Source organism: Paroedura picta, chromosome 9, assembly GCF_049243985.1.
Source record: "Paroedura picta isolate Pp20150507F chromosome 9, Ppicta_v3.0, whole genome shotgun sequence".
Taxonomy (NCBI): Eukaryota; Metazoa; Chordata; class Lepidosauria; order Squamata; family Gekkonidae; genus Paroedura; species Paroedura picta.
The window spans coordinates 67,828,573-67,850,388 of NC_135377.1; the positions used below are offsets into that span (position 1 = coordinate 67,828,573).

The 21,816-nt window shown below is 42.7% G+C and overlaps 1 protein-coding gene and 1 long non-coding RNA gene across 6 annotated transcripts in view; one reads left to right on the forward strand and one right to left on the reverse strand.

The window, feature by feature from the left end:
- Positions 1–1,303: 1,303 nt before the first annotated feature.
- On the reverse strand, positions 1,304–6,813 carry LOC143845128 (uncharacterized). Its single transcript, XR_013234289.1, has 4 exons — positions 6,756–6,813; positions 6,474–6,554; positions 3,732–3,872; positions 1,304–1,602 (listed from the first exon to the last, which is right to left on the reverse strand). It is a non-coding gene; the product is annotated as an uncharacterized LOC143845128 (long non-coding RNA).
- PHACTR1 (phosphatase and actin regulator 1) overlaps positions 6,637–21,816 on the forward strand; it is a 312,123-nt gene continuing 296,943 nt past the window's right edge. For 3 of the 5 annotated variants that reach the window (XM_077353219.1, XM_077353222.1, XM_077353229.1), the window contains exons 1-2: positions 7,623–7,771; positions 9,113–9,249. In XM_077353219.1, the coding sequence (XP_077209334.1) occupies positions 9,171–9,249 (79 nt within the window). In that variant the 5' untranslated portion in view covers positions 7,623–7,771; positions 9,113–9,170. Of the gene's footprint in view, positions 6,911–7,622; positions 7,772–7,881; positions 8,080–9,112; positions 9,250–21,816 lie in introns of those variants that run through there. The other 2 variants (XM_077353220.1, XM_077353221.1) reach the window with 2 other exon arrangements.

Sequence of the window (21,816 nt, forward strand, 5' to 3'; positions counted from 1 at the left end):
TTTCATCAAAACCATTTAAAATGATGATTCAAATGAATGTTTTGCATTTTTATCCTTCTTTTCTTCCAAGGAGGTTGGCGGTTGCCCCTACTGCATTTTATCCTTGCAGCAACTATGCAAGGGAGGATACACTGGGTGTGCTTGACTGGCCCAGGATCACCAAGTAAGATTTGGGGCAGGAGGATATATGTCTACTTTCAAACTGCCTTTGTATTCCATGTTAATGACTCTTTGCTAATGGATTTTTCTGTCATTTCAAAAGGACTCATTTTAGTAACTGGCTGCTAGCAGAATTTATTTACCTGTTCATGCAAACCTGCTTGCATAGGGCTATCAAAGTGTGGCTGAGATGCATGTGGAGGAAATTGCTTTCCTCCATTTTCTATCCCTTTGTTGCAATTCTGGCTTGTTGTAGTGTGCTGTTCAAATTGTCCATAGTGTATCCTAGATTGCCACTATCCCCCTGTGCAATCTTCTACAGACTTTTAAAAACTGTTCTAAGTTGAGTGCTATAGCACTAAACCGATATAGTACTGAAGTGTTATAGCAGTCTTTCTCGACTTTTTTACCATTGAGTAACATACCATTGAGAAACATTCTGTACATTCCCATCCAGGACCCCTACCTGTCCCACTTCATCCAGGTTCATCATTGACCAGTTTGCGGGGTGAGGTGGGCAGTTCAACATGACTGCATGTGATCAAAGCACCTGATAAATGTTTAACACATTTTAAAATAGATTAAAATTAATTAACTCCCACCCATTCAGGACATCCTTCTGAGGCCCAGGGTTTCTAGAGCAACACCTTTGAGATTTCAATGATGCCACTATAGCACTGAAGTGCTACATTAGTTTAGTGCTATAGCACTCATCTTAGAATGTTTAAAAAAAACCCCCAACTTCCAAGGAAGATTGTGCAGCAAAAAAAGGATGGAGAGCAGTGGGAAGCAGCACTGTTTGAAAGGACCATAGCAATTCAGAAATGGTTCACTAATGGAGGAAATTTGCTGTATGGAACTCCCATCCCTGAATTGCTTTATTCACAATTGGCCCAACGACAAACAACACCCAGTTCAGAATGGTAGTGTGAAAGCTGCAAGCTGACAGGTTGTGAGCCGCACCCCATAAGTATAATAATTAAGAATAATTAATTAATTAATTAAATCTTCTATGGAACCTGAGTCTCCCCAGATTTACAGTGCAAACCCATGCAGAGTCGTTCCAGTCTAAGCCCACTGATTTCTATGGGCTGGAGCAATTCTGCATAGGATGGCATCATCAGTATTCCATCTATGTATCTGAGCCTTCGGAGAGGGTGGTATATAAATGTGAAAAATAAATAAATAAATCCCCTACCCACACCAAAGATATCAAGACAAGGTAGTGTGAACCATCAAAAGATCTATTGTTATGCTTTTATAAACCACAAATAGATGGTGGCAGATACTTGGCTGGATTTTTTTTCTTCCTCCAGTTGTTATGCCAAAAATCTCCAGCTGATTTATTTAATCATCAAATCATCTGTTTATGTTCAATAGCTGCCTTGTTAGTGACCCTCTGTATTTGAGACGTTTTGTCACAATCCAGTCTTCAGATGCCACCTGTGAACATAATTATTAGCCTTAAACATGCATTGTTCACACAGACTTACTTACCATGTTTATACCTCCTCAGTTCTCATGGAAAGGAATATGTCCAATGAGCTCATGTAAGGTTACTCTCTGCTTTATTTTCTGGTGAGAATAGTGAGGTTTGGAGTTGAGTTCAAAAATAAATAAATAAATAATTCTCAGATTGAAAGAAGCCATCATCTATCCAATGTAATTCACTGATGCCAAGGAGATCAATGTTCAACCTGACCATTTCTCTTTTAACAATTTCCAGTTTTCCTTGAGTCATTCCTGTAGCATTCCAAGTTGCTATTTTGTGCATCTTCATAAAGTGTAGACCCTTGCTTTCACCACTGGCAGCATCAGCACCTGGGGTTCCCGCTGGATTTTCCCCAGGCTCATCAGAAAATCCAGGGCTACTTGCTGCAGGTCCTTGCCCCCTACCCAGTCACTTGTGGGGTACCTTCTGGCCTGAGGGGCTCACCACTGGGTGCCAAATAGTCTCCTCCTATGTCCTGGTTGGCTCAGTTGGAAACTTCCTCCTCCTTTGAGCACACTTTCTCCCTGCTTACCTCCAAGACAACAGACAGAGTGAACTACAGAACAGGGCAGTTAGACAGTTAGGAATCTCTCTCTCTCTCTCTCTCTCTCTCTCTCTCTCTCTCTCTCTCTCTGTGTGTGTGTGTGTGTGTCTGTCTCTGTCTCTTTCTTTGCAAAGTTGTTGCTCTTTTAAATAAAACTATTTTCTTTAAGCAGTCTGGTGCTTTGCATCTCTTGCATATTTAAGCTCTGCCAGAAACAGCATCCCAGTCAAATAGAGAGGATGACTAGCCCAAGGGCACCTAGCAAGCTCCATGCAGAATGGGAATCTGAACCCACACTGTAGTCTGCGACTCTAACTAGTACACCACATTGACCTGATTGAGGTCCCTGAACTCCAAACTGTGCTCTGTTTGTGGTTTCCAATAGTGATTTGTGGGTAAACTGTTTTGGGTGCAATCACAATCTGATTGCTGCAAACCCGAAAGTATGAAAGGGAATTGAAAGGAAAGGGAATCATCCCAAACCAGGATTCATTCATGTAATGCCGGGCAAGAGTTTCACTTTGCATTTGGACATGTCAATTATGTATACAATATAATACAATATTATGTATACCATATTATGTATGCTATACATAATAGTATTAAACTGATAATATAATGTATAAAATGCATACAATGTATAATGTCATATGTTTTTAGTTTGGTTTGTTGACCACCCCTCTCTAGAAATAGGCTTGGAGTGATTAAAAAATATCTCTGGTCAGGATAGCCCAGGTTAACCTGAGCTCTTCAGATCCAGAAGCTAAGCAGGGTCGGCCCTGGCTAGTATTTGGATGAGAGACTTCCAAGGAGCACCAGGATCATGAGGCAGAGACAAGCAATGGAAACTATGTCTGAATGTCTCTTGCCTTAGAAACAAGATGGGGTTGCCATAATTCCACCATTGTGTATTAAATACATCACCAGGAGACAATCTGACTTGGACAACATATGTACAATAAAGATTGGCAAGGGAATCCGTGACTTCTGTGGTCAAGGTGTATGAAGAAGAAGAAGAAGAAGAGTTGGTTCTTATATGCCACTTTTCTCTACCCCAAGGAGTCTCAAAGCAGCTTACAGTCGCCTTTCCTTTCCTCTCCCCACAACTGACACCCTGTGAGGGAGATAAGGCTGAGAGAGCCCTGATATCACTGCTTGATCAGAACAGCTTCATCAGGTCACCCAGCTGGCTGCACGGGTGGAGCGCAGAATTGAACCCGACTCACCGGATTATAAGTCCGCAATCCTAACCACTATACCAAACTGGCACTACTCCATATGACTCTTTTTTGTTTGACACAGCCAGACCAGAGACAGAGACGAGAAAATATACATCCCCCCTAGAGCGTATGTATTCTGGCCTACATTCCCTGAGATGGGAAGTATAGTTTATCAAATCATACAGCTTTGATAAACAGGAGAGGACCGAAGGTCAGGCTAGTCAAAGGCTGCATGGAAGTGAGACTGCACCCCTATTCTGTGCCAGAAGAACGATCTTGAAGCCTGAATACACACATGTTAGCTCTTGGAACTCACCTCAGGCGCATGATAACCATAACCTTCGGTTCAAGTTTGAGACCATGAGATGCAGGTGTGTCTTCTTCACACTGTTGTGCTTGTCAGTCTTTGTTCAAGCTATTGTCTGGCTGTATTTGCGTCATTTTAATTGTACGAGTTCTGAAACGTTTCAGGTGTGAGGGGATCAAACAAATACAGAACAAGTCTTTTACCTTTCATCCCTTAAGCATGAGAGTAATAATTACTACTGCCTATAAGGCTATTCTTGACATCTAAGTGGCTTAAAACTTTGATTCCCCCCCCCCTCTCTTTTCCCTTTCTTTTGAACATGTCCCTAAGGAAAAATCTCTTCATAATGATCACCTTGCCTCCCCTTTTCTTTAGCCACCCAATCCGCGCTCTCTCTCACACACACACACACAAACACTTTCTTTTGAGCTAATATTAGTGTTTGTCAGCAGTAAGTTTCTTTCCCTTTTCTTTCTAGCCTCTGAGTCATTAGTGTCACTGTTTTGTTCGCAATAAAGAATTCAGAATAAGGAAGGGGGGGGGAGAGAGATTCAGTTGCCAATATCTAAGCGTGTGCTAAAAAACCACAAGGCCATTCTCTTGGAAATGCCAGGTGACCAATTATTGTCCTTCCGGAATCGCTACAAAACAAATCAAACAAGGGATTATTAAATTTAACATTTCGCATCCGGGATCTCTTCGCGTGTATTTTATGCATCTAAATCAAAGCGTTTCCTTGATAGACAGTTCTATGTGAGGTGAAAGAAAGCTGGATTCAAATATGGAACCCGTAGAACTCATCCAGAAATTTAAGACTTTTGTTTTTAACCCGCCGCTACATTCCATCCCAACACTACATGTTCACCTGACTTAAACAGAGATTTGCATTTTCTCACTCACTACAATTTCTAGTAGACCCACTTTCTAGACATTTCAAGTAGTTGTTCTTAGTGGAGGGGGCGGGCGTGTTTCAGACTACAGCCTTGAAGTTATTGGTTAGTTTGCATTCAAAGAATGCAATCTACTTCATCACTTTGCTTATCTGTTCATATTTAGGGCCTCTCTCAAAATCCATTATGTGCAATGGCATACCCAGGGTGGAGGGGGGGGGTGCACTCTGCCCGGGATGCAGCTTGAACAAGGCCCCTGAAGCCCGACGTTGTGCTGCGTCCAGATAAATGTTTTCCCTTTTATTTTATAAAAATGCAGTTCGGGCGGCAGTCACAGGGTCACAGGGAAGTCTGAACATTGGGAAAAAGCACTCTCGGACTAGCAAGACTTCCCTTTCTCCAAAAAGGAGTAAACATGCATAAATTGGTACAACCAAGCCAGCCCATTGGTAGCTACTGCAGTAATGCCCAGCCTGCAGGTCATTTTCTCCAAGAGTCTAGCCTTTCTCTCCTCCTTTCCTTGCATACAGCCCAGCGGTCTGCCCAGAACTTGGGGGAGAGACCAATAGTTAATTAGAGAACCACAGAATTTGAAGATGCCTGCAAGATGCAGCTCTTCTGCCAGGCTTATGGCTGGGGCCAGTGAAATGCCAACATCTACTGGACCTCCCCTCCCCCCCAATACTAAAGATGCTCCCTGACCATAGTCTAGCTCTGAGAGATCTGATCACATCCCAGCCCAGGACTGTTGATGCTGGTGCTGACACTAGCTTCAATTGTCACTTCACTTTCATTTTAAATGTTCAGTTATTCAAAATGTTAATTCATTGCTAAATATTTTATGTTGTTATTATGGTGTTTTAATATGATGTACATTGCCCTGAGCCAGCCTGCTAGGTGGGTAATATAGAAATGTAATAAAATTAAATTAAATTAAATTTTTAAAAGGAAATCAAAAGAAACAGGGTAGGATATGGACTGAGAAATGAGGAATTAAATGGAAGGTTGCTTAGGTCATAGGCATCAAGGTAAGGAGTTGGTGGAAGAAAGCGAGGCCACAGCGCAGTGGAAGCTCTGCTTTGCATGCAGAGGGTCCCAGGTTCAGTCCCTGGCATCTCCAGTCAAAAGGGCCAGGCAGTCGGTGATGGGAAAGACACACACCTGAGACCCTGGCCTCTGCCAGTCTGGTAGAATATACTGACCCTGATGGACAGTAAAAGCTTAGTCCAGTAGCACCTCTAAGACCAACAAAAATTTATTCAGGGCATGAGCTTTCGAGTGCAAGTACTCGAAAGCTCACGCCCTGAATAAATCTTTGTTGGCGTTAAATGTGCTACTAGACTAGGCTTTTATTGTGCTACTTCAGACCAACACGGCTACCCATTTGAATCTATCCTTGATGGACAGATTCAGTGTAAGGCAGCTTCATGGGTGTGTTCAAGAAGGAGGCCAATGGGTAAAAACCTCACATCAGACCAGGTATCAGGAAGGGCTGTCTACTGTGCTGGCAAGACAGTGGTGGGCTGTTAGCCAAAGAAGAACTTGGACAAAAAGCTGGGGATGGTTTCTAACCAGACAAGTGATTGGTTAGATTCCCTCAGAGTGTAAATGATGGTAACAAGGTGATCAGAAACAGCACCATTGGTTTGGATTCTCCCACCGCCCCCTCCCTGTACTACCACCACCACCGCACACACCCTCTACTTTGCCTGGGCAGTTGGGTTGCCATGCATTTCCAAACGGAGGGGAATTAAATCAGAAACTGCATGAGAGAGAGAGAGAGAGAGAGAGAGAGAGAGAGAGAGAGAGAGAGAACTCTGCCTTTCATTCTAGAAAATAACTACCAATTATAATTACTCACCATGTTTCCTGGCTCAGAAGAGAAGTTGGGTTGTTTCAAGCCACCCAACGCATTTTGTCGTGATTAGAAAATGTTCCACACCTTTAAAAAAAAAACCCACAGCAGTGAAAAGACATAAGAATAATTTCAAATGCAAATGAAATTGAGGAGGTAGCAGGAAAGGAACAGATAAGCCAGTTAAATAAAGCTTCTTCCGTGTTCTTAATGCAGGAGGCTTATGTTTTTTTTTGGGGGGGGAGCAGTTCCCCTCTCATCTCTGCCAAGGGGGAGGGGTCAGTTCACCTTCGTGTGTAAGAACAACTACTTTTTTCTTCACAGTTCTTTATTTTGAGCTTTGAAACGACAATTAGAAGCGGCTTGCTGGGATTTAGAGGCTTTAAAAAAAAAACACCCTGCTTTGCTTCACTGTGTACAAGGGGCAGAAGGCCGTCAAACTGGTAAGTACCTTTCCTCTTTAAATACAGCCCCCTCCCCATCTTAAAAAAAAATCTGTATTAGATTGCTCTAATCCTTGTTTGAATGCCTCTACTTGCACAGCGGCATGCTACATATTCCGTCCCGGAGAGATTCTGTTGTAAATACTCTGAACCTCTTAATGGCTTTATTTCTAAATTCTAGAAGGAGGATTTTGTGATGTGAAGAACTTAACCTTTGTGTTCACCGGGTACGACTTAAAACACTCCACATTTTTTTTCTGTGATAAGAACAAACTTGAGCACTGAAGCATCTCATTGTATTATTCATGACATTGCATTTACTGAAAGATAACTTTATAGCCCCATTACTCTTGTGGTAAAGAGTCAAGGGTGGGAGGGGGATACAGGCTGGTAAAAGTAAATTATTAGACAAGACGAAGTGGATTAAGTTAATCATTGCAGCATGGTTTCAGCAACTCTTGAGTACCAACAAAGGCAACGAAAAAGAAAAAACAAGGGAGAGATCAGGCTAGGAGCAGATGGAGTACATTCGTAAAGCAATTGTATATATTTGTATTCCTCAGGAAAGTTTGATGATTGGGGGGTCTGTCAATCCAGAGGAGAGGGTGGGTGGGCGTGCGGAAGAGGGTAGTGTCACCTTCTGTTGCTTAGTAACAACTCCTGGCCATTCGGGTATCAGATAAAAGAAATCCACCCGGTGTTGTACATTATTCATCCGAGTTCCAATCAAACAATCAAAATTATTTGCTTCCACTGGTGGCGGCGTGGGGAGGGGGGAGACGTTGAGTCATTGCCAAAGCCTTCTCCCTGGAAACGGCCGGACTCTCTGCCACTGAGGAGCAAACGCCTGCTGCCTTTGCAGTAAGTATCGCTGGGTGCTCTGTGGGTTCTTAGGAAACCAGCCCTGAAAGCCTGCAGGAAGTTTTTTGATAAGCTTGTTAATATCGATATAGTTTGATGACCGATAGGGAGCGGATTATACGCTTTTTTAGGAAGCGGTAATGAATAAAGCAAGGCAGGGACTTCGTGGAGGAGACTCTGAAGGGAATCTAAAAAGTGGGGAAACCGTCCCTTTAAAAATCAAGACTGTTTAGAGGGGAGTTATTAGCTTGTTCCCTCCTCGGTGCTATGGAACATGCTGTGAAATGTAAGGATGCCTATAATGTGGGGTGAGTGTTGAATTCTACATATACAGCTTAACTGTCTGAGGGGAAGGAAATTTGGGAAACCGTGGAGGGTAAGCTAGATCGCCACCACTGGTAACGCACATTACAAATGTATGCATTGTATTGGATATCTGTGTGTGTGTGTTCGTGTGAGTGTGTGTTTGTGTGATCCTTGCATTTTATGAATTTGGGAGAATGCTGGCACAAAAAGCTGGCACCATAGAGCGTCAACTTTTGGCATCTTGCTGCTGGTGCTAACCTTCTTCGCAGAGAGAACTTGTGTCCATGGCCCCATCAAATAGTCCTTTTCTTTGACAGCCAGCTGACTCACCTCTAGCACAATGTGATCTAATACTGCCTCTCCATGAAAAAGAAATCATTGTATTTTCCCATACAACTGTCATTTATTAGCATTTGTGTCTAGGGATTGCCAGACTGCTTACAAATCGGGTGTGATATGCGTACCCAAGCCGAAATATGAAAAGGAAAGTAGGGTGCAACAGTTGTCTAAAGGTCTGTTGAGAGGGGCAAAAAGCAAGATCTTCCATATTCAAAGGGTTTAGTGAGTGGGAAAATACTAAACCAGGGGAAAGAGCCAGCTTGGTGTAGTGGTTAGGAGTGTGGACTTCAACCTGGCTCTCCAGATTAGAGTCTGCCACTCTTGAGAGCCCAGTTTGTTGTAGTAGTTAGGAGTGTGGACTTCTAATCTGGTGAGCCGGGTTTGAATCTATGCTCCCCCACATGCAGCCAGCTGGGTGACCTTGGGCTTGGACTGATAAAACTGTTCTAACCAAGCAGGAATATCAGGGCTCTCTCAGCCTCACCCACCTCACAGGATGTCTATTGTGGGGAGAGGAAAGGGAAGGCGACCGTAAGTCTCTTTCAGCCTCCTTCGGGTAGAGAAAAGCAGCATATAAGAACCAACTCTTCTTCTTTATAAGAGTTACATACAAGATTTCTGCACAATTAGGATGTCTTAGTACTATGTGTAAATTTTAAGCCATTTAATATGTAGGTTTTCTCTCCTTTTTCTCAGGGAATTGACTGCACCAACTTGAGGAAAACAGAGGTGTTAGCAACAAAATTCCTCCAAGATGGACAGTCCTTTCAAGATGGACTACCTGTTAGATGTCGACTCTGCATATCGACTGTTTTACAGTCAAGGAGCTCAAGGTAATGACGATAGCAACTGGGGGAGAGCATCTTGACCCATGCAAGGGGAAGTGAAGGAAAGATAAATGGAAACTTCTTTCTGTCATCAGAGCTATAGGCTGTTAGGTGATATGCAGCATTATAAATCATTTTCCCCCTCAAAGCAATGGAATGTGGTGACATGTTACATGGGCATAGAAGAGTAATTGCTCTTCATATGAATTCCAAACATGAAAGTCAATTTTGCAGGGGCTGTGATGCAGCAGCAGAGCATTGCTGTGTATTCAGGAGGTCCCACATTCAACCCCCAGCATTTCTAGTTAAAAGGTCCAGGCAGTAGGTGATGTGAAAGACCTCTCTGCTGGAGATCCTTGACCACTAATGCCAACTTGAGTTGCAGCAAGAGAACGTGGATGCTTCTGCATTCCCTTCCTTGCCACGGGCATCACTGGGGCCTATGTTAGCCAGGTCCATCTCCTCCCCACCTGCAGTAGAGTATAGCATCCCAGAAGGGACAAAAAATGCCCAGGGGACTTTGCTGCACTGTACAGTGCAGCGGAGCTACTGGCATTGGAACACAATCACACTTTCTTAAAAATAAAAATAAATGTCCCCGGCAGCTCTGCCATGTGGCGGAACCTTGCCACCCCAGCTGCCTCTTCCAGAGGGACAAATCCAGGGCAGACCGGGTGCAGTGGGGGAAATGCTCCCTCATACAAACCCATGAAGAGGTAGGGCAACCTGCCCCAGCCCAAACACCCGGCAGCAGCCCGGTGCATTGGCCCAGGTGTAGAAAGGGTACTGGAGACCCACAGTTCCCGGCCATACACCATAATTTAAGAATTAAAAATAAAACCAAAGCTAAAGTTAGCCACCATGACAGTAAATGTTTTGCCGTGACCTCTCAGAAGTAATCTTAGCTTATGTGTCAACTATGAATCTTCAAACAGAGGAGAACTAAGATAGCTTCAGCTGCTGAGTAGCCACCCTCATCCTGTCCGGGATGAGGAAGGGTGCCGATAGGCCCCTTCCCAAGGACTGACCAGCGGAGGGCCCAATCGGGAGGCGCGAAGCACCTCCTGATTGGCCCCTCCACTGGTCAGTCCACCCCCAAGCTGCCAATCAGCAGCCGCGCGCATTGGATCATTGTCCATGGGGTCGCGATGGGTCGAACACGACTTCACACCCAACAACAACAATAACAATGTGAACCAAGGACGAGGATAGATAAGGGAGAGCTCTTCCCGGGGGGGGGGGATGGAGGAGGGGAGGAATGGTTCAGAAAAACAACAGGAATGTGGGATGGGTGAAGGACCTGCAGGCCCGCTGAACCTCTGCGTTAACACTCCCGAGGAGATTGGGAGAACGTTTATAACAGAGAGAGAATGTGAAAGAGTATGTCACCTGTAATAACACTGATAATTTGTATGTCAAAAATGGCAGGTTTATCACTAGAGATAGAACGAACATAAGATTTTCTTCAGGAGAACTGAATCTTTATAGGAGGGGAAAGATTTCAGACATGCTGGGCTGTTGGCCGTTGTTGTAGAAAGATCCTTTGTATGGATGTTCTTGTACTTCAGGCAGAAAAACAAACAAACAACAAAGCCACAGCCTCTCCTTGGACACCTTGTTTTATTGTTCAGTAGCTTAAAACATTTATTTCCTCCCCTCATTAGTAAAACTCCCAAGGCAGCTTCTAGGATCAATCTTACATTATCTATCAAATGGTTTCTCACAGCTAATAATCTACTCCGTGCTCCTCTAGCCACTCTATGAGCACTTCCCAGATATCGGGAGTTACAGATTCAAAGGGCAGCCTTCATTGCCAAAGGAATTATCTTGCAGCGCTAAAAATGGTTGGGCCAGTATTCTATCAGATCTCTGTACATCAGAGATAATGGTGTACAACAGATAGGAAGCTCCCGAGACCTTCACCTCCATCTGGCAAGATTTCTTGTATCTCCTTGGGCACCAATGCCTCGCATTCTCCACTTCTTGTTTAGCTAGATCCATATTGGTATCTTCCACACATCCTTGCCCCATTCTCACCCCCCCTTTTCTCTTGCATTTTTAAAATTTCTATTCTGAACTGCATCTATGCGCAGCTCTTACTTTCTTCTTGTGCTGAGGGGCTATATTGAGGATAAGAGCAGGGAAGAATGGATGGCAGTGGTTTGTTTATCATTGTATTTACTATCCTTTGTAGAAAACAAAAAAAAAACTCTTAATGGGGGAAAAACTAACAAAAAAGCCTTCATAAAAATCCAATTAAAAGACTGCAAGGCCAGAAACCTAACCAATATACAAGCCAATTGTTGAAACGATATTTGAGAACCAGTATCATAGCAACACTCAAAATGACAACAAATAAGAAAACCCTCCAAACCACCGCAGGGCATAGAGTTGCCAACTAGTGAGGGAACTAGTGAGAGACTGACCTCTGGGGAGGGGGAGCTTGCTAGCAATGTAATGACATCACTTCCACGGCAATCAGAAGTGATGTCACCATGCTGTTGACAAGTTGGCAGCAATTCATCATTCAGCCCAAACTTTGTGGTTTTGACTCAATGCTACAGCATTGAAAGTGACATCATGATATCACTTCCAGTCATGGTGGAAGTGACATCATTGCATCAGGACACTGGCAATTACCTTCCCCCTCATTTTTGTCCCACTCCCCACTAGAGACAGTAAGTGCCAGCCAGGGACAAGAAATGCACTGGCCAAATTGGAAAACTGGCAATCCTAAATAGCCGTCGGAATTTTAAGTGGACCAAATATCAAAGAGCTGCCCAACTGTAGAAACATTTTGGGGTGCAATGACATCTGGATTTGAGAGGGATAGTGAATGTGCTGGGTATAACAGAATTGTATCACTTTATTGAAAGGTTATTCTTAATAAATGGTTTCTACTGAAAAGAAAATCAGATTACACATTTAAAACATCCCTGTAGAACCCGATGTCCATTTGGTGCAGTTGTGAGCTGGCTGAATTTTAAGATAAGGAGATGAAAGGAAAGATTTTTTTCCCTCAAGACTTCATGACCCCCAGAGTCTTGCCTCACCATGTGCTCCTCATCTTCCATTATTTCCTATCCCGCCACCCCACCCCCACTATTTGCTCCAAAGTCCTTTTGAAAAATGGGCCAATACCAACCTGTGTGGATACGAAAGAGGTGGAGGAAAGAATAGCTACCTGGGCTTATGTCACTGAAATCTCTTCTAGTTGCGTTTTTTCTTAAGCTTCAGAGGAAACTATGTGGTTCTTTCCCAGTTGTGCAAAATCATAGAATCATAGAATCATAGAGTTGGAAGGGGCCATACAGGCCATCTAGTCCAACCCCCTGCTCAACGCAGGATTAGCCCTAAGCATCCTAAAGCAAAATGATATTGGGGATTCCATTTTAGAGCTTAGGAAGGGAAGAGGACCATTCACTCATGGAGGCTGCAGTTTATGTTTATTTGGTCTATCAGATTATATTTTAGGCTTTTATTATTATGGTGAAGCATTTTGTTGTAATATTGATCCATTTCAAAGAAGAAACTGCAATGTGACATTCTTCCCCCAAATTTGAATAATCTGCATTATTTCTTTCTTTATTAATTGATTTATTACTCACTGCTCCCAGAGAGCTGGCTCCTGGTAAGTTACAATAATAAGATCCCACAATAAAATAGTAAAACAAGAACCCCCTGAAAACCGTTTCTTCCCAAGGGGTGAAAAACTAAACCTCATTCCTCCCCCCCCCCAGCTCAACAGCTTCCCACAGTGCCTCAGAGGAGATGTTCATGAGGGAGCCTGCTGTCATGGCTAAGCTGAGAAGGGGCCTCTGATCTCAACTATCCTGGCCTGAACCAAATGCCTGGTGGCAGAGCTCTATCTTGCAGGTCCTGCAGAACTGTGAAAGCTCCATCAGGGCCCTCAGCTCTTCCAGGAACTCATTCCACCAGGTTGAGGCCAGGCCTGAAAAAACCCTGGCCCTGGTCGAGGCCAGGCATATCTCATGTGGGCTGGGGACCACAAATAGATTTGCTTACCATTCAAACTCCAAGCCTGAGAAAAAAATTAATTTGTACATAAAGCAAGTTAAAATGTAAAAAAAAAAAAAACTTGCATTACTATACAGATAGCTATGTTGATCTTGTGAAGCAACTCCTGGTCTTTTTGACAGATATATTTAGAAAGGAATGAGTTGATCCCGGTAGCCTCAGCTCTTTGCCTGACCCTTTCAATCTTTCCTTTATCATTATGCGCCCCTGAAGGTCACAGTGAAAGTCAATACCAACACAATATAAAAAACAAAATGCTAAACATTAAAACCACAAGACAATGTGTTAGCTAATACAGGAGTATGGAATCCCATTTTTTTTGCAGATAAGGAATTATATTGCTCCCATAAAGATTAAACAATAGATTTTAACATGTTGTATGAGAGAGAGAGATGACCAGAGAGCTTGCCTGTCTGACCAACCATGGATCTGTGCAGTTGAATTCTGATACAGTTTATAAACTAACCAAAGAAGTCTTCTGCCAAAAGAAGTCCTTTATCCAAAACTGTTTTAGCTATTTTTGCCCAGAAGCATTCTTGTGGGACTTAATCAAATATGGCATGAAAGTCCATAAATGCTGCGTGAAGATGGCCATTAGGGGGAGAAGAATATTTGTCTAGTAGATTATACAAGATAATGGTCAGGACTGACACCCCTAAATATCGATTGTACAGGATATAGTATAGATTCTGATTCTATCCAGTTCAAAACTTGAGATAGAGGAAAGTGGCATATACTTTACCTATTGTTAAGATTAAGCTTATGGGCCAGTCATTTGCAGGACTAGTCTTGGCCCCTTGTTATGTATTTGTTGCATGTATCCAAATTGCCAAAATTATCCCTGAAGCAGTGATTTGTGTGACAAGGGGACCCAACTACTTTCTCCACTGTGAAAGATTAACCTTCAGAAAATCAACTGATATTTGGTCTGGCCCAGATGTCTTACCTGAATATGTCTCTTTGATTAAGAAACCTATTGCTTCCAGAGAAATCAGGGACCATAGATTAGTTTCCAGAGGTTCTAGAATTCCCTCTGCACATCTAATCCATACGTTTCCCCCCCCAAAAAATAGTAAGAGATCATTCCCAAATTGCTGTTATCCAAGGTCATGCACAAGGAGGAGGGGGTTAACCTCTGCAAAAAAGATTAAATAAAACAAATCATACAAAAATTACTCATTGCATCAATTGTATGCACCTGCTAACAATTGTATGAGATAGAAAAATTAATAGAAGAGTTTAAAAATTCAAGAACAAGTGAGAATGAACTAATTAAGGAGTTTTGAAAATCCTACGTACAGGCCTGGCAGGAGCAATATATGATGGGACAATAGAACGCCATTCTTAACCAGATTCCAGAATGTATGCATCTCATCGTTATTAATAGCAGAGAAAAGAAGCATCCATCCCTGACATAGAACATACCACATTTTATCAGAAGCCTGAAAATACATTTCAATGAAATATAGTCTGCCAAGTGAGTACATTAATTGGTAATTTTAAAAGGGCACAGTTTAGCTCTAATTTTCCTAGCATACTCGCTCTGCTTTTGTCCTGGACAACTTTGCTGGTACAAACTGGCTTAAAGACCTCTAATCTATGAGATAGTATTTCTCTCAGAGGTACATCACCTTGCCAACCTGAAAATTCCACAAGCAGGCCTCTAAAGTCCTCTGACTGCATAACATTTATTGAGGTTGAGATCAGCATGGGGACCATCTAAGTGGTTTCATGTTTTTCTCTCCTTGCAAGAGATTGGGTGAACACCCAGGTGGCAGCATGGTACAGAGGTTAAAAGCAGCAGACTCTAATCTGGAGAACTAGGTTTGATTCCCCACTCATTCTCCCCGTGAACCCTGCTGGGTAACCTTGGACCAGTCACAGTTCTCCCAGAACTCCTCCCTCACAAGATGCCTGTTGGGGAGAGAGGAAGGGAAGCTGATTGTAAGCTTCTTTGAGAGACATGAGGCCTGCTGGGTGATGTGGGGCCAGTCACAGTTCTCTATGAGCTCTCTCAGCCTCACCTGCCTCACAAGGTGTTGCTGTGGGGAAAGGAAGGGAAGGGGATTGTAAACCACTTTGAGGCTCCTTACAGGAGATAAATGCGGGATATAAAAACTTACCCTTCCTCTTCATACAGTCTGATAGGAATTAAATGATCAGCTCCATAATAATTGCCTATCGTAAGCTGTTGATTTCAGGTAGTAAACCAGGACTCATTATGCATGTGTAGGATAATGCACTTTCAGTCTACTTTTGCAGCTGGATTTTTCTGTGCAGAACAGGAAAATCTTCTAAAGTGCACTGAAATTGCATAAACCAATTTGTGCGGAATGGGCCCTGGAAAACTAGTACATAGTTGGTTAGACTACTAGTACCTTTGTATGTAGCACTAGTCCTCAGCAAGATCCACTTCTCTATAAATGTTAAAAATCATCCCCTTTTACTGCAAAATTGTACAGCTGTTTGCTGGCAAATTTTATCTCAGCATCTTTAGCAGTCCTATCCTATTAGATCTAGCACCTAACTCAAAGCTCACACAGTCCTGAAGATAAGTGCTTCCCCAGAAGACCCGATATGAGCATTTGAGGCTCCAACTAGAAGTATCGATGTCCTAGGATGCTGTCCCATAAATGCCTGCTGTTCAGTCCAGTGAACCCAAATAGCCCTACAGGATGTTGACAGAGGCAAAATAAACTCCTAGCTCCTTCTGGCAGATACATTTAGAAAGGAAGGAGCTGACCCATACATTCTTAGCTTCTGGACTGACCATCCTAGTCAAAAAGCTCAAGCATAATATCATTTCGATTTTATTCCTCCTCTGCAGTCCAAATAGGAACCAGGATTTTTCCACTTGGTTCATTATTTTTTTAGATCGGTGTTGGTTGCAAGAGGGATGGATTTAAGGAAGGCATGTCACTCTATTTTACTTAATTTCATTTCTCACGGAGTCTTTGGTGAACTACAAAAATTATAAAAGTGTAATAAATCTCAACATAATACATATAAACAGTGCAATAAAACTGGATTATATAGTTAAACAGCAAAGAAATAGAAGCTCTCTAATGTATCAAATATATGCCATTACATACAGTTCAGTTTGCAAAAGTTTGGTTTTTCAGGAGATGCTTCAGAAAATGCTGAATCCAAAGACAATTTGGCACTGCTGCATTCATATTCAATAAACAGTCAGTATGCCCCTTTGTCAACTGACAAATATCTCGGTGACTCCAGATTCAAAGCCAACGTCGTGCTCATTTCTCATTTCCCTGACTTTTCTCCCTGGTATATTGGGTCAGTTAAATTTCCCTTTGCACCAGCAGGGGGCACAGCGAATAGAACGCTTTCAGTCTGTATAAATATGGACTAACCTGAGGATTAAAGTGATTTTAATCAATTTAACATCAAGTGTTAAATTCAGTCAGTTGATTCAAATGGATAATTTGAGGATGTTTGCCCCAATTAAAATGAGAGTCTGCCACTTGCATTATACAGACGTCACTTATTTTCATATGAATGCCACAGCTCGGCTATTATTGGGAGCTAGATGGAGCAAGCATATTACTCCCATTCTGCAGCTACTCCATTGGTTGCTTGTCAGTTACTGGGCTCAATTTAAGGCATCATTGATCACATACAAAAACCTTCTCAACCTTGGACCCTCATGGGTGAGAGACCGTGGCCCACCTCCAATGTTCCACCACAAGAGATTCCCTCATCTGTATACAGCCTTCTGCAGGTACCAACCTGCAAATGGGCAAAACCAACAACTCCCAGTACATGTGCCTTCTCCCTCGTGGACCCCACCTTGTGGAACTGCCTGCCTGAGGAGGCCAGGATCCCAATCTCCTGGCTTTCAGGAAACTATACAATTTACTGCCCACACTCTACCTATATGTATGGACTGGTAACTCCCATTTCATTGTATCTGAGGAAGTGTGTGTGCAAATATCTCGGTGACTCCAGATTCAAAGCCAATGTGTTGGCATATACCTTGACTAAAATTAGGCTGGTCATAAAGGTGCACTGAACTCTAAATTTGTCTTGCTGCTTCAGACCAACACGGCAACCCACTAGGATCTATACAAAACTGAATGCTTCAAAAGGACTTCTCTATGCAGGCTACAGGATAGTGCTGTACAATGCGATTCACAGTTACCTGACCAAATTATTAGGGACTGTGTTCTGTACTACTGTTTTGTTGCAAATTGGATCCCACTAAGTAATGTTGCATCACTGCAGGTATCATGTTAACACTTATGCTTTGCTTCAGTTCTGTTTTTTAGATTGCTGGTTGGTTCTACAACCCATTTTCTGTTTCATTGTTTACTGAATTCCCATCCTGTTGATTGTATTGACTTGCTTTGTAATCCGCCTCGAGTCCCAGTGAGAAAGGCAATAGAGAACAAAAATGAAAGAATCACTCCATGTAGAACAATAAACACAAGAGCAGAAAACAACACTGTCTTGGGCAAATGCAAATGCTTCTGTGTGAGGAGCTGTCATGCCACATAATAATATGCTAGAGTTGTAAAACATTCCCCAAATTGCATTTGACATGATTGCAATGAGACAATTGACTCCTCAGAGTTCCACTGACAAAATACTGGGTTGCTGCATAAATAGATAAGGAATGGCATCCAAATAACAAGAGTTCAAAACAACAGCATTCTGCATAAAAGTGTGTTTCAATTATTCTTCTTCAGTCTGCCAAATCTGCCAATTGTTTTTCCCACTTACCTTCTTTGAAGGAAGTAATCCAAGCATCGTTATCTGTTCCACTTAATATTTCTGGTAAGGCCTAGGAGGAGGAGCTGGTCTCATGGCTTAAGTGCCACTCAGCGCTTAACACACACTCAGGGCAGCTGTCCCACCCCTGAGTGCCTCCTCCTCCAATCAGCTTGCCTGTCTGTCTAGTAGGCAGCCAATCACCTTCCATCCCCCACCCCTGACCACCCCCTCCTCCTTCCACTTCCCTCCGAGGCTCAGAGGCTGCAGATCCCTGCTGCATGAGAATTGCCCCTGCCAGTGAGTTCCCTGCCCGGGAGCCTCCAGCCTGCAGCCTTTCCAGGTCCTGGGGAGAGGGAGAGGCCAGCTGCAGAATTCTTCCACCCCACCCCACCCCAATCTAGTGCTTGTTGTATTCCTGAATGCAACAGGCTTTGTCCCTAGTCTACTAGAATATGAAAAAAACACCAGTAATGACAACCTAGGCACAATGCTGTGAACAATCAGCTTCACACTAACAAAATAAGTTTTTGCCTAATATAGATGTATTTGTATTTGCCCAACACACTGTTTTCTGCTTTTGTATTTGACATTTTTTACATGTTGTACCTTTCTTGTTGCTTTCCCCATGTAGAATAATGGCAATGTTTTTGGGTGTGTCATTGCACAACAGAAAGCCAGAAGGTTCTACTCCAATAGCCGTGCGTGGAAGGGTCTGGAAGGGAATCCAAAGATGAAGGAAACTTGCATGCTGTTATGTATTCCAAGATTACAAATAAAAAGAAAACAATTGAAGTCACGCCCTCTTGGCACATGCTTGGCACAGAAACTGTGGGCTCACTGAAGATGCCATTCAATGGCAGGCTGAACTTTTAATGATGTTCTTCTCTTGCCATGTTTGCCACCGGAATCAGTTTTTCTTTCTAAACATATAACCCTTTAGTAAGTGGGCAAACCACTGGGCTACCCATGCCGGTTATTGATTGATCCACAGTGAACAGTCTCGGTTGGGTGGCTGCAACACCAGCCCTCTCCTGCAGCTTCATTTCACAATTATCGTGTCATACCTTTTTTTGTGGAACATAAATGGAGCTAATCTGTCTCTGTGCCTAATGATGTTTCTCTCAAGTCATTTGAATGTAGCCCTTCATTCAAGGGACCCCTTTTTCATAGAATCATAGAACCATAGAGTTGGAAGGGGCCATACAGGCCATCTAGTCCAACCCCCTGCTCAACGCAGGATCAGCCCTAAGCATCCTAAAGCATCCAAGAAAAGTGTGTCTCCAACCTTTGCTTGAAGACTGCCAGTGAGGGGGAGCTCACCACCTCCTTAGGCAGCCTATTCCACTGCTGAACTACTCTGACTGTGAAAATATTTTTCCTGATATCTAGCCTATATCGTTGTACTTGTAGTTTAAACCCATTACTGTGCATAATTTGGCCCATAATTTGGCCCTTTCTGAGGTGATATTTTTTTATTGGTGCCACCTTAGCAATGTCATGTTCATGCAAGACCTACAGAAATCCAGCAGACCCCCATCACAATGATCACACTTGCTGGTCCCACCCGGACACTTGAAGAGAGTCCTGTGAGTGGCAAACAATGAAAAGGAATGGAAATGAAATAGTTTGTTCTGGTCAAAAATCTTAACAGAAAAGCTTCAAGTATGTTCAGATTAATGGATCCTTCCCAAATAATGCTTTGAATAGCTATCGATTAGAGCTATTTTCAGGAAATTATTCCTTTCCTTGGAAATATTTCATCGTGCTTGAAGAGTTGAATTAGAGTCAATGCTTTTCCTCCCTCTAAGAGGAGAACATACCTGAAGCTTTTCTGTTAAGACTTTTTGGTCAGAATAAACTATTTCATGTACATTCCTTTTCATTGTTTGCTTCTCATGGGACTCTCTTCAAGCCTCATTACCATGTGGCCATTCCCCTTGTACCCACCTGGAGACTGACATTCCTACATAGGATACAAAGCAACAGAAATAAAACCAGTAGGAAAATAGCACCGTGAACTATTTACAGCAACAGGGATTTTAAAAAACAACAACACTAAATCAGCACATAAAATGGGAGAAAATCATAAAAGTGCAGAATCTAAAATAATCAATAAAATAACAGCACTGTTCAATTTATTTATTTAGTATATTTATATACTACCCTCCCTGGAGGCTCAGGGCACTTTACATAGAATGTAGAAAACGTAGAAATCCATAGGTTCAGAAGTGGGACACCCATAGTGATTTGAGCTCTTGATTAGGACTCCAGCATGGTACAAGAAGTACTGAACTGAACCAAAACTGAACAAGAAAACCCCGATTTATATACACAAGCAAACAATGGATCTCCCCACCAGCATGCATTGTAGGTCAGTTTCAATTTAAACTGATTGGATCTGGCAGACAGGCTCTAGCTGCACATCGGTCAATTACATAGTAAGCAACAATCCTGCCAAGGACCTCAAGTTCGGTCCTCAGCAGATCCACAGACACAACATGCACAGTAGAAATACACCACAATTGCAAGACCGAAAGCACAAGAACCTAATGGTCTGGGAAACTGTTTTCTGTGGGCCAAAAAAGCAAAAAAACAAAACAAAAGAGGTTTAGATTCAGGCAAATTGGTGTGGAGACAATGTTTCAGAGCATCTTGGAAGCCCAACCAGATAAGGCCCTGTCCTTATTGCACACCCATCTTGCTTCTGTAAGTAAACATGGTGGCACCGCTGAGGATGACCTTAACCAATTGTATGGGAGGAGTGGCAAGGTCTCAGGCCTTAAAGTGGCAAGGTCTCAGGCCATCAAGAGCTTCATAGGGAGCAACCAGTTCTTTGAATAGTGCCCAGGAGCAAATCAGCAGCCAATTAAATTCTTTCAGAACTGGCAAAATATGAAGCACACCTGCAACCGCTCTTGGTGCTTCATTTTAAACCAATTGAAGCTTCTGGGCAGCCTTCAGGTCTACAGGATATTCTTCTCCATTCACAGCATATTGCAGTAGGCCTACTTGGATGCAGTGCATAGATAACTGTAGCCAGATCAGAGTTTGGTGCCTCCATCCAAGGCCTGTCAATGACAGCCCAATCCCAAATAAGCTTATGGGTACCAGTCACCGGGTGGGACCTGGGAACCCCCTGGAATTACAAGTCATCTCCAGACTAAAGAGACCAGTTCTCCTGAAGAAAATGGCTGCTTTGGAGGGTGGACTCCATAAACTTACACTGCACTGAGACCCCGCATCTTAGTAAGCCTTGCTGAAATAACTTGAACTAAAGATTGTCCCATTGTTAGTAACAGTTCCTTTGTACAGACTGATAAATCTCAGATGACCTTAGAAATCTCAAATGTTTCTATGGCAGATTTTGAGAATAAGTTGCTTCTGAGTCTAAATGTCTACGGGCCCTGCTGTATGTTGTCAATATATTGACAGTGTTTTGACAATAGTGGTGGCAAATGAAGAGGAGATGGAATCCACGTCTGGGTCAATTCTAAACATGCTATTCTTTGGATTCTGTAAAAAGAAAATGTTCCATAAACTTGTTTGTGTGCATTTCTGCTTGTAGACCCTTTTCGTTTTGTATTTCTGTGTGTGGTAGCCATTCCTGTTTATATTATTTACATCCATCCATTTTCGTTCCATACACAGGTCATTGTCTCAGCTGAGCTCTTAATGGCTTGGCTCCAGTGAGGCACAACAAGAAAGAAAAAGAGACTTAGGGCGGTTCCGTTTGTACGGGATTTGCAGCAACGCTTAGTACGTCAACACAATTTTAATAAAATGATTATATGCATCTCGTACAAT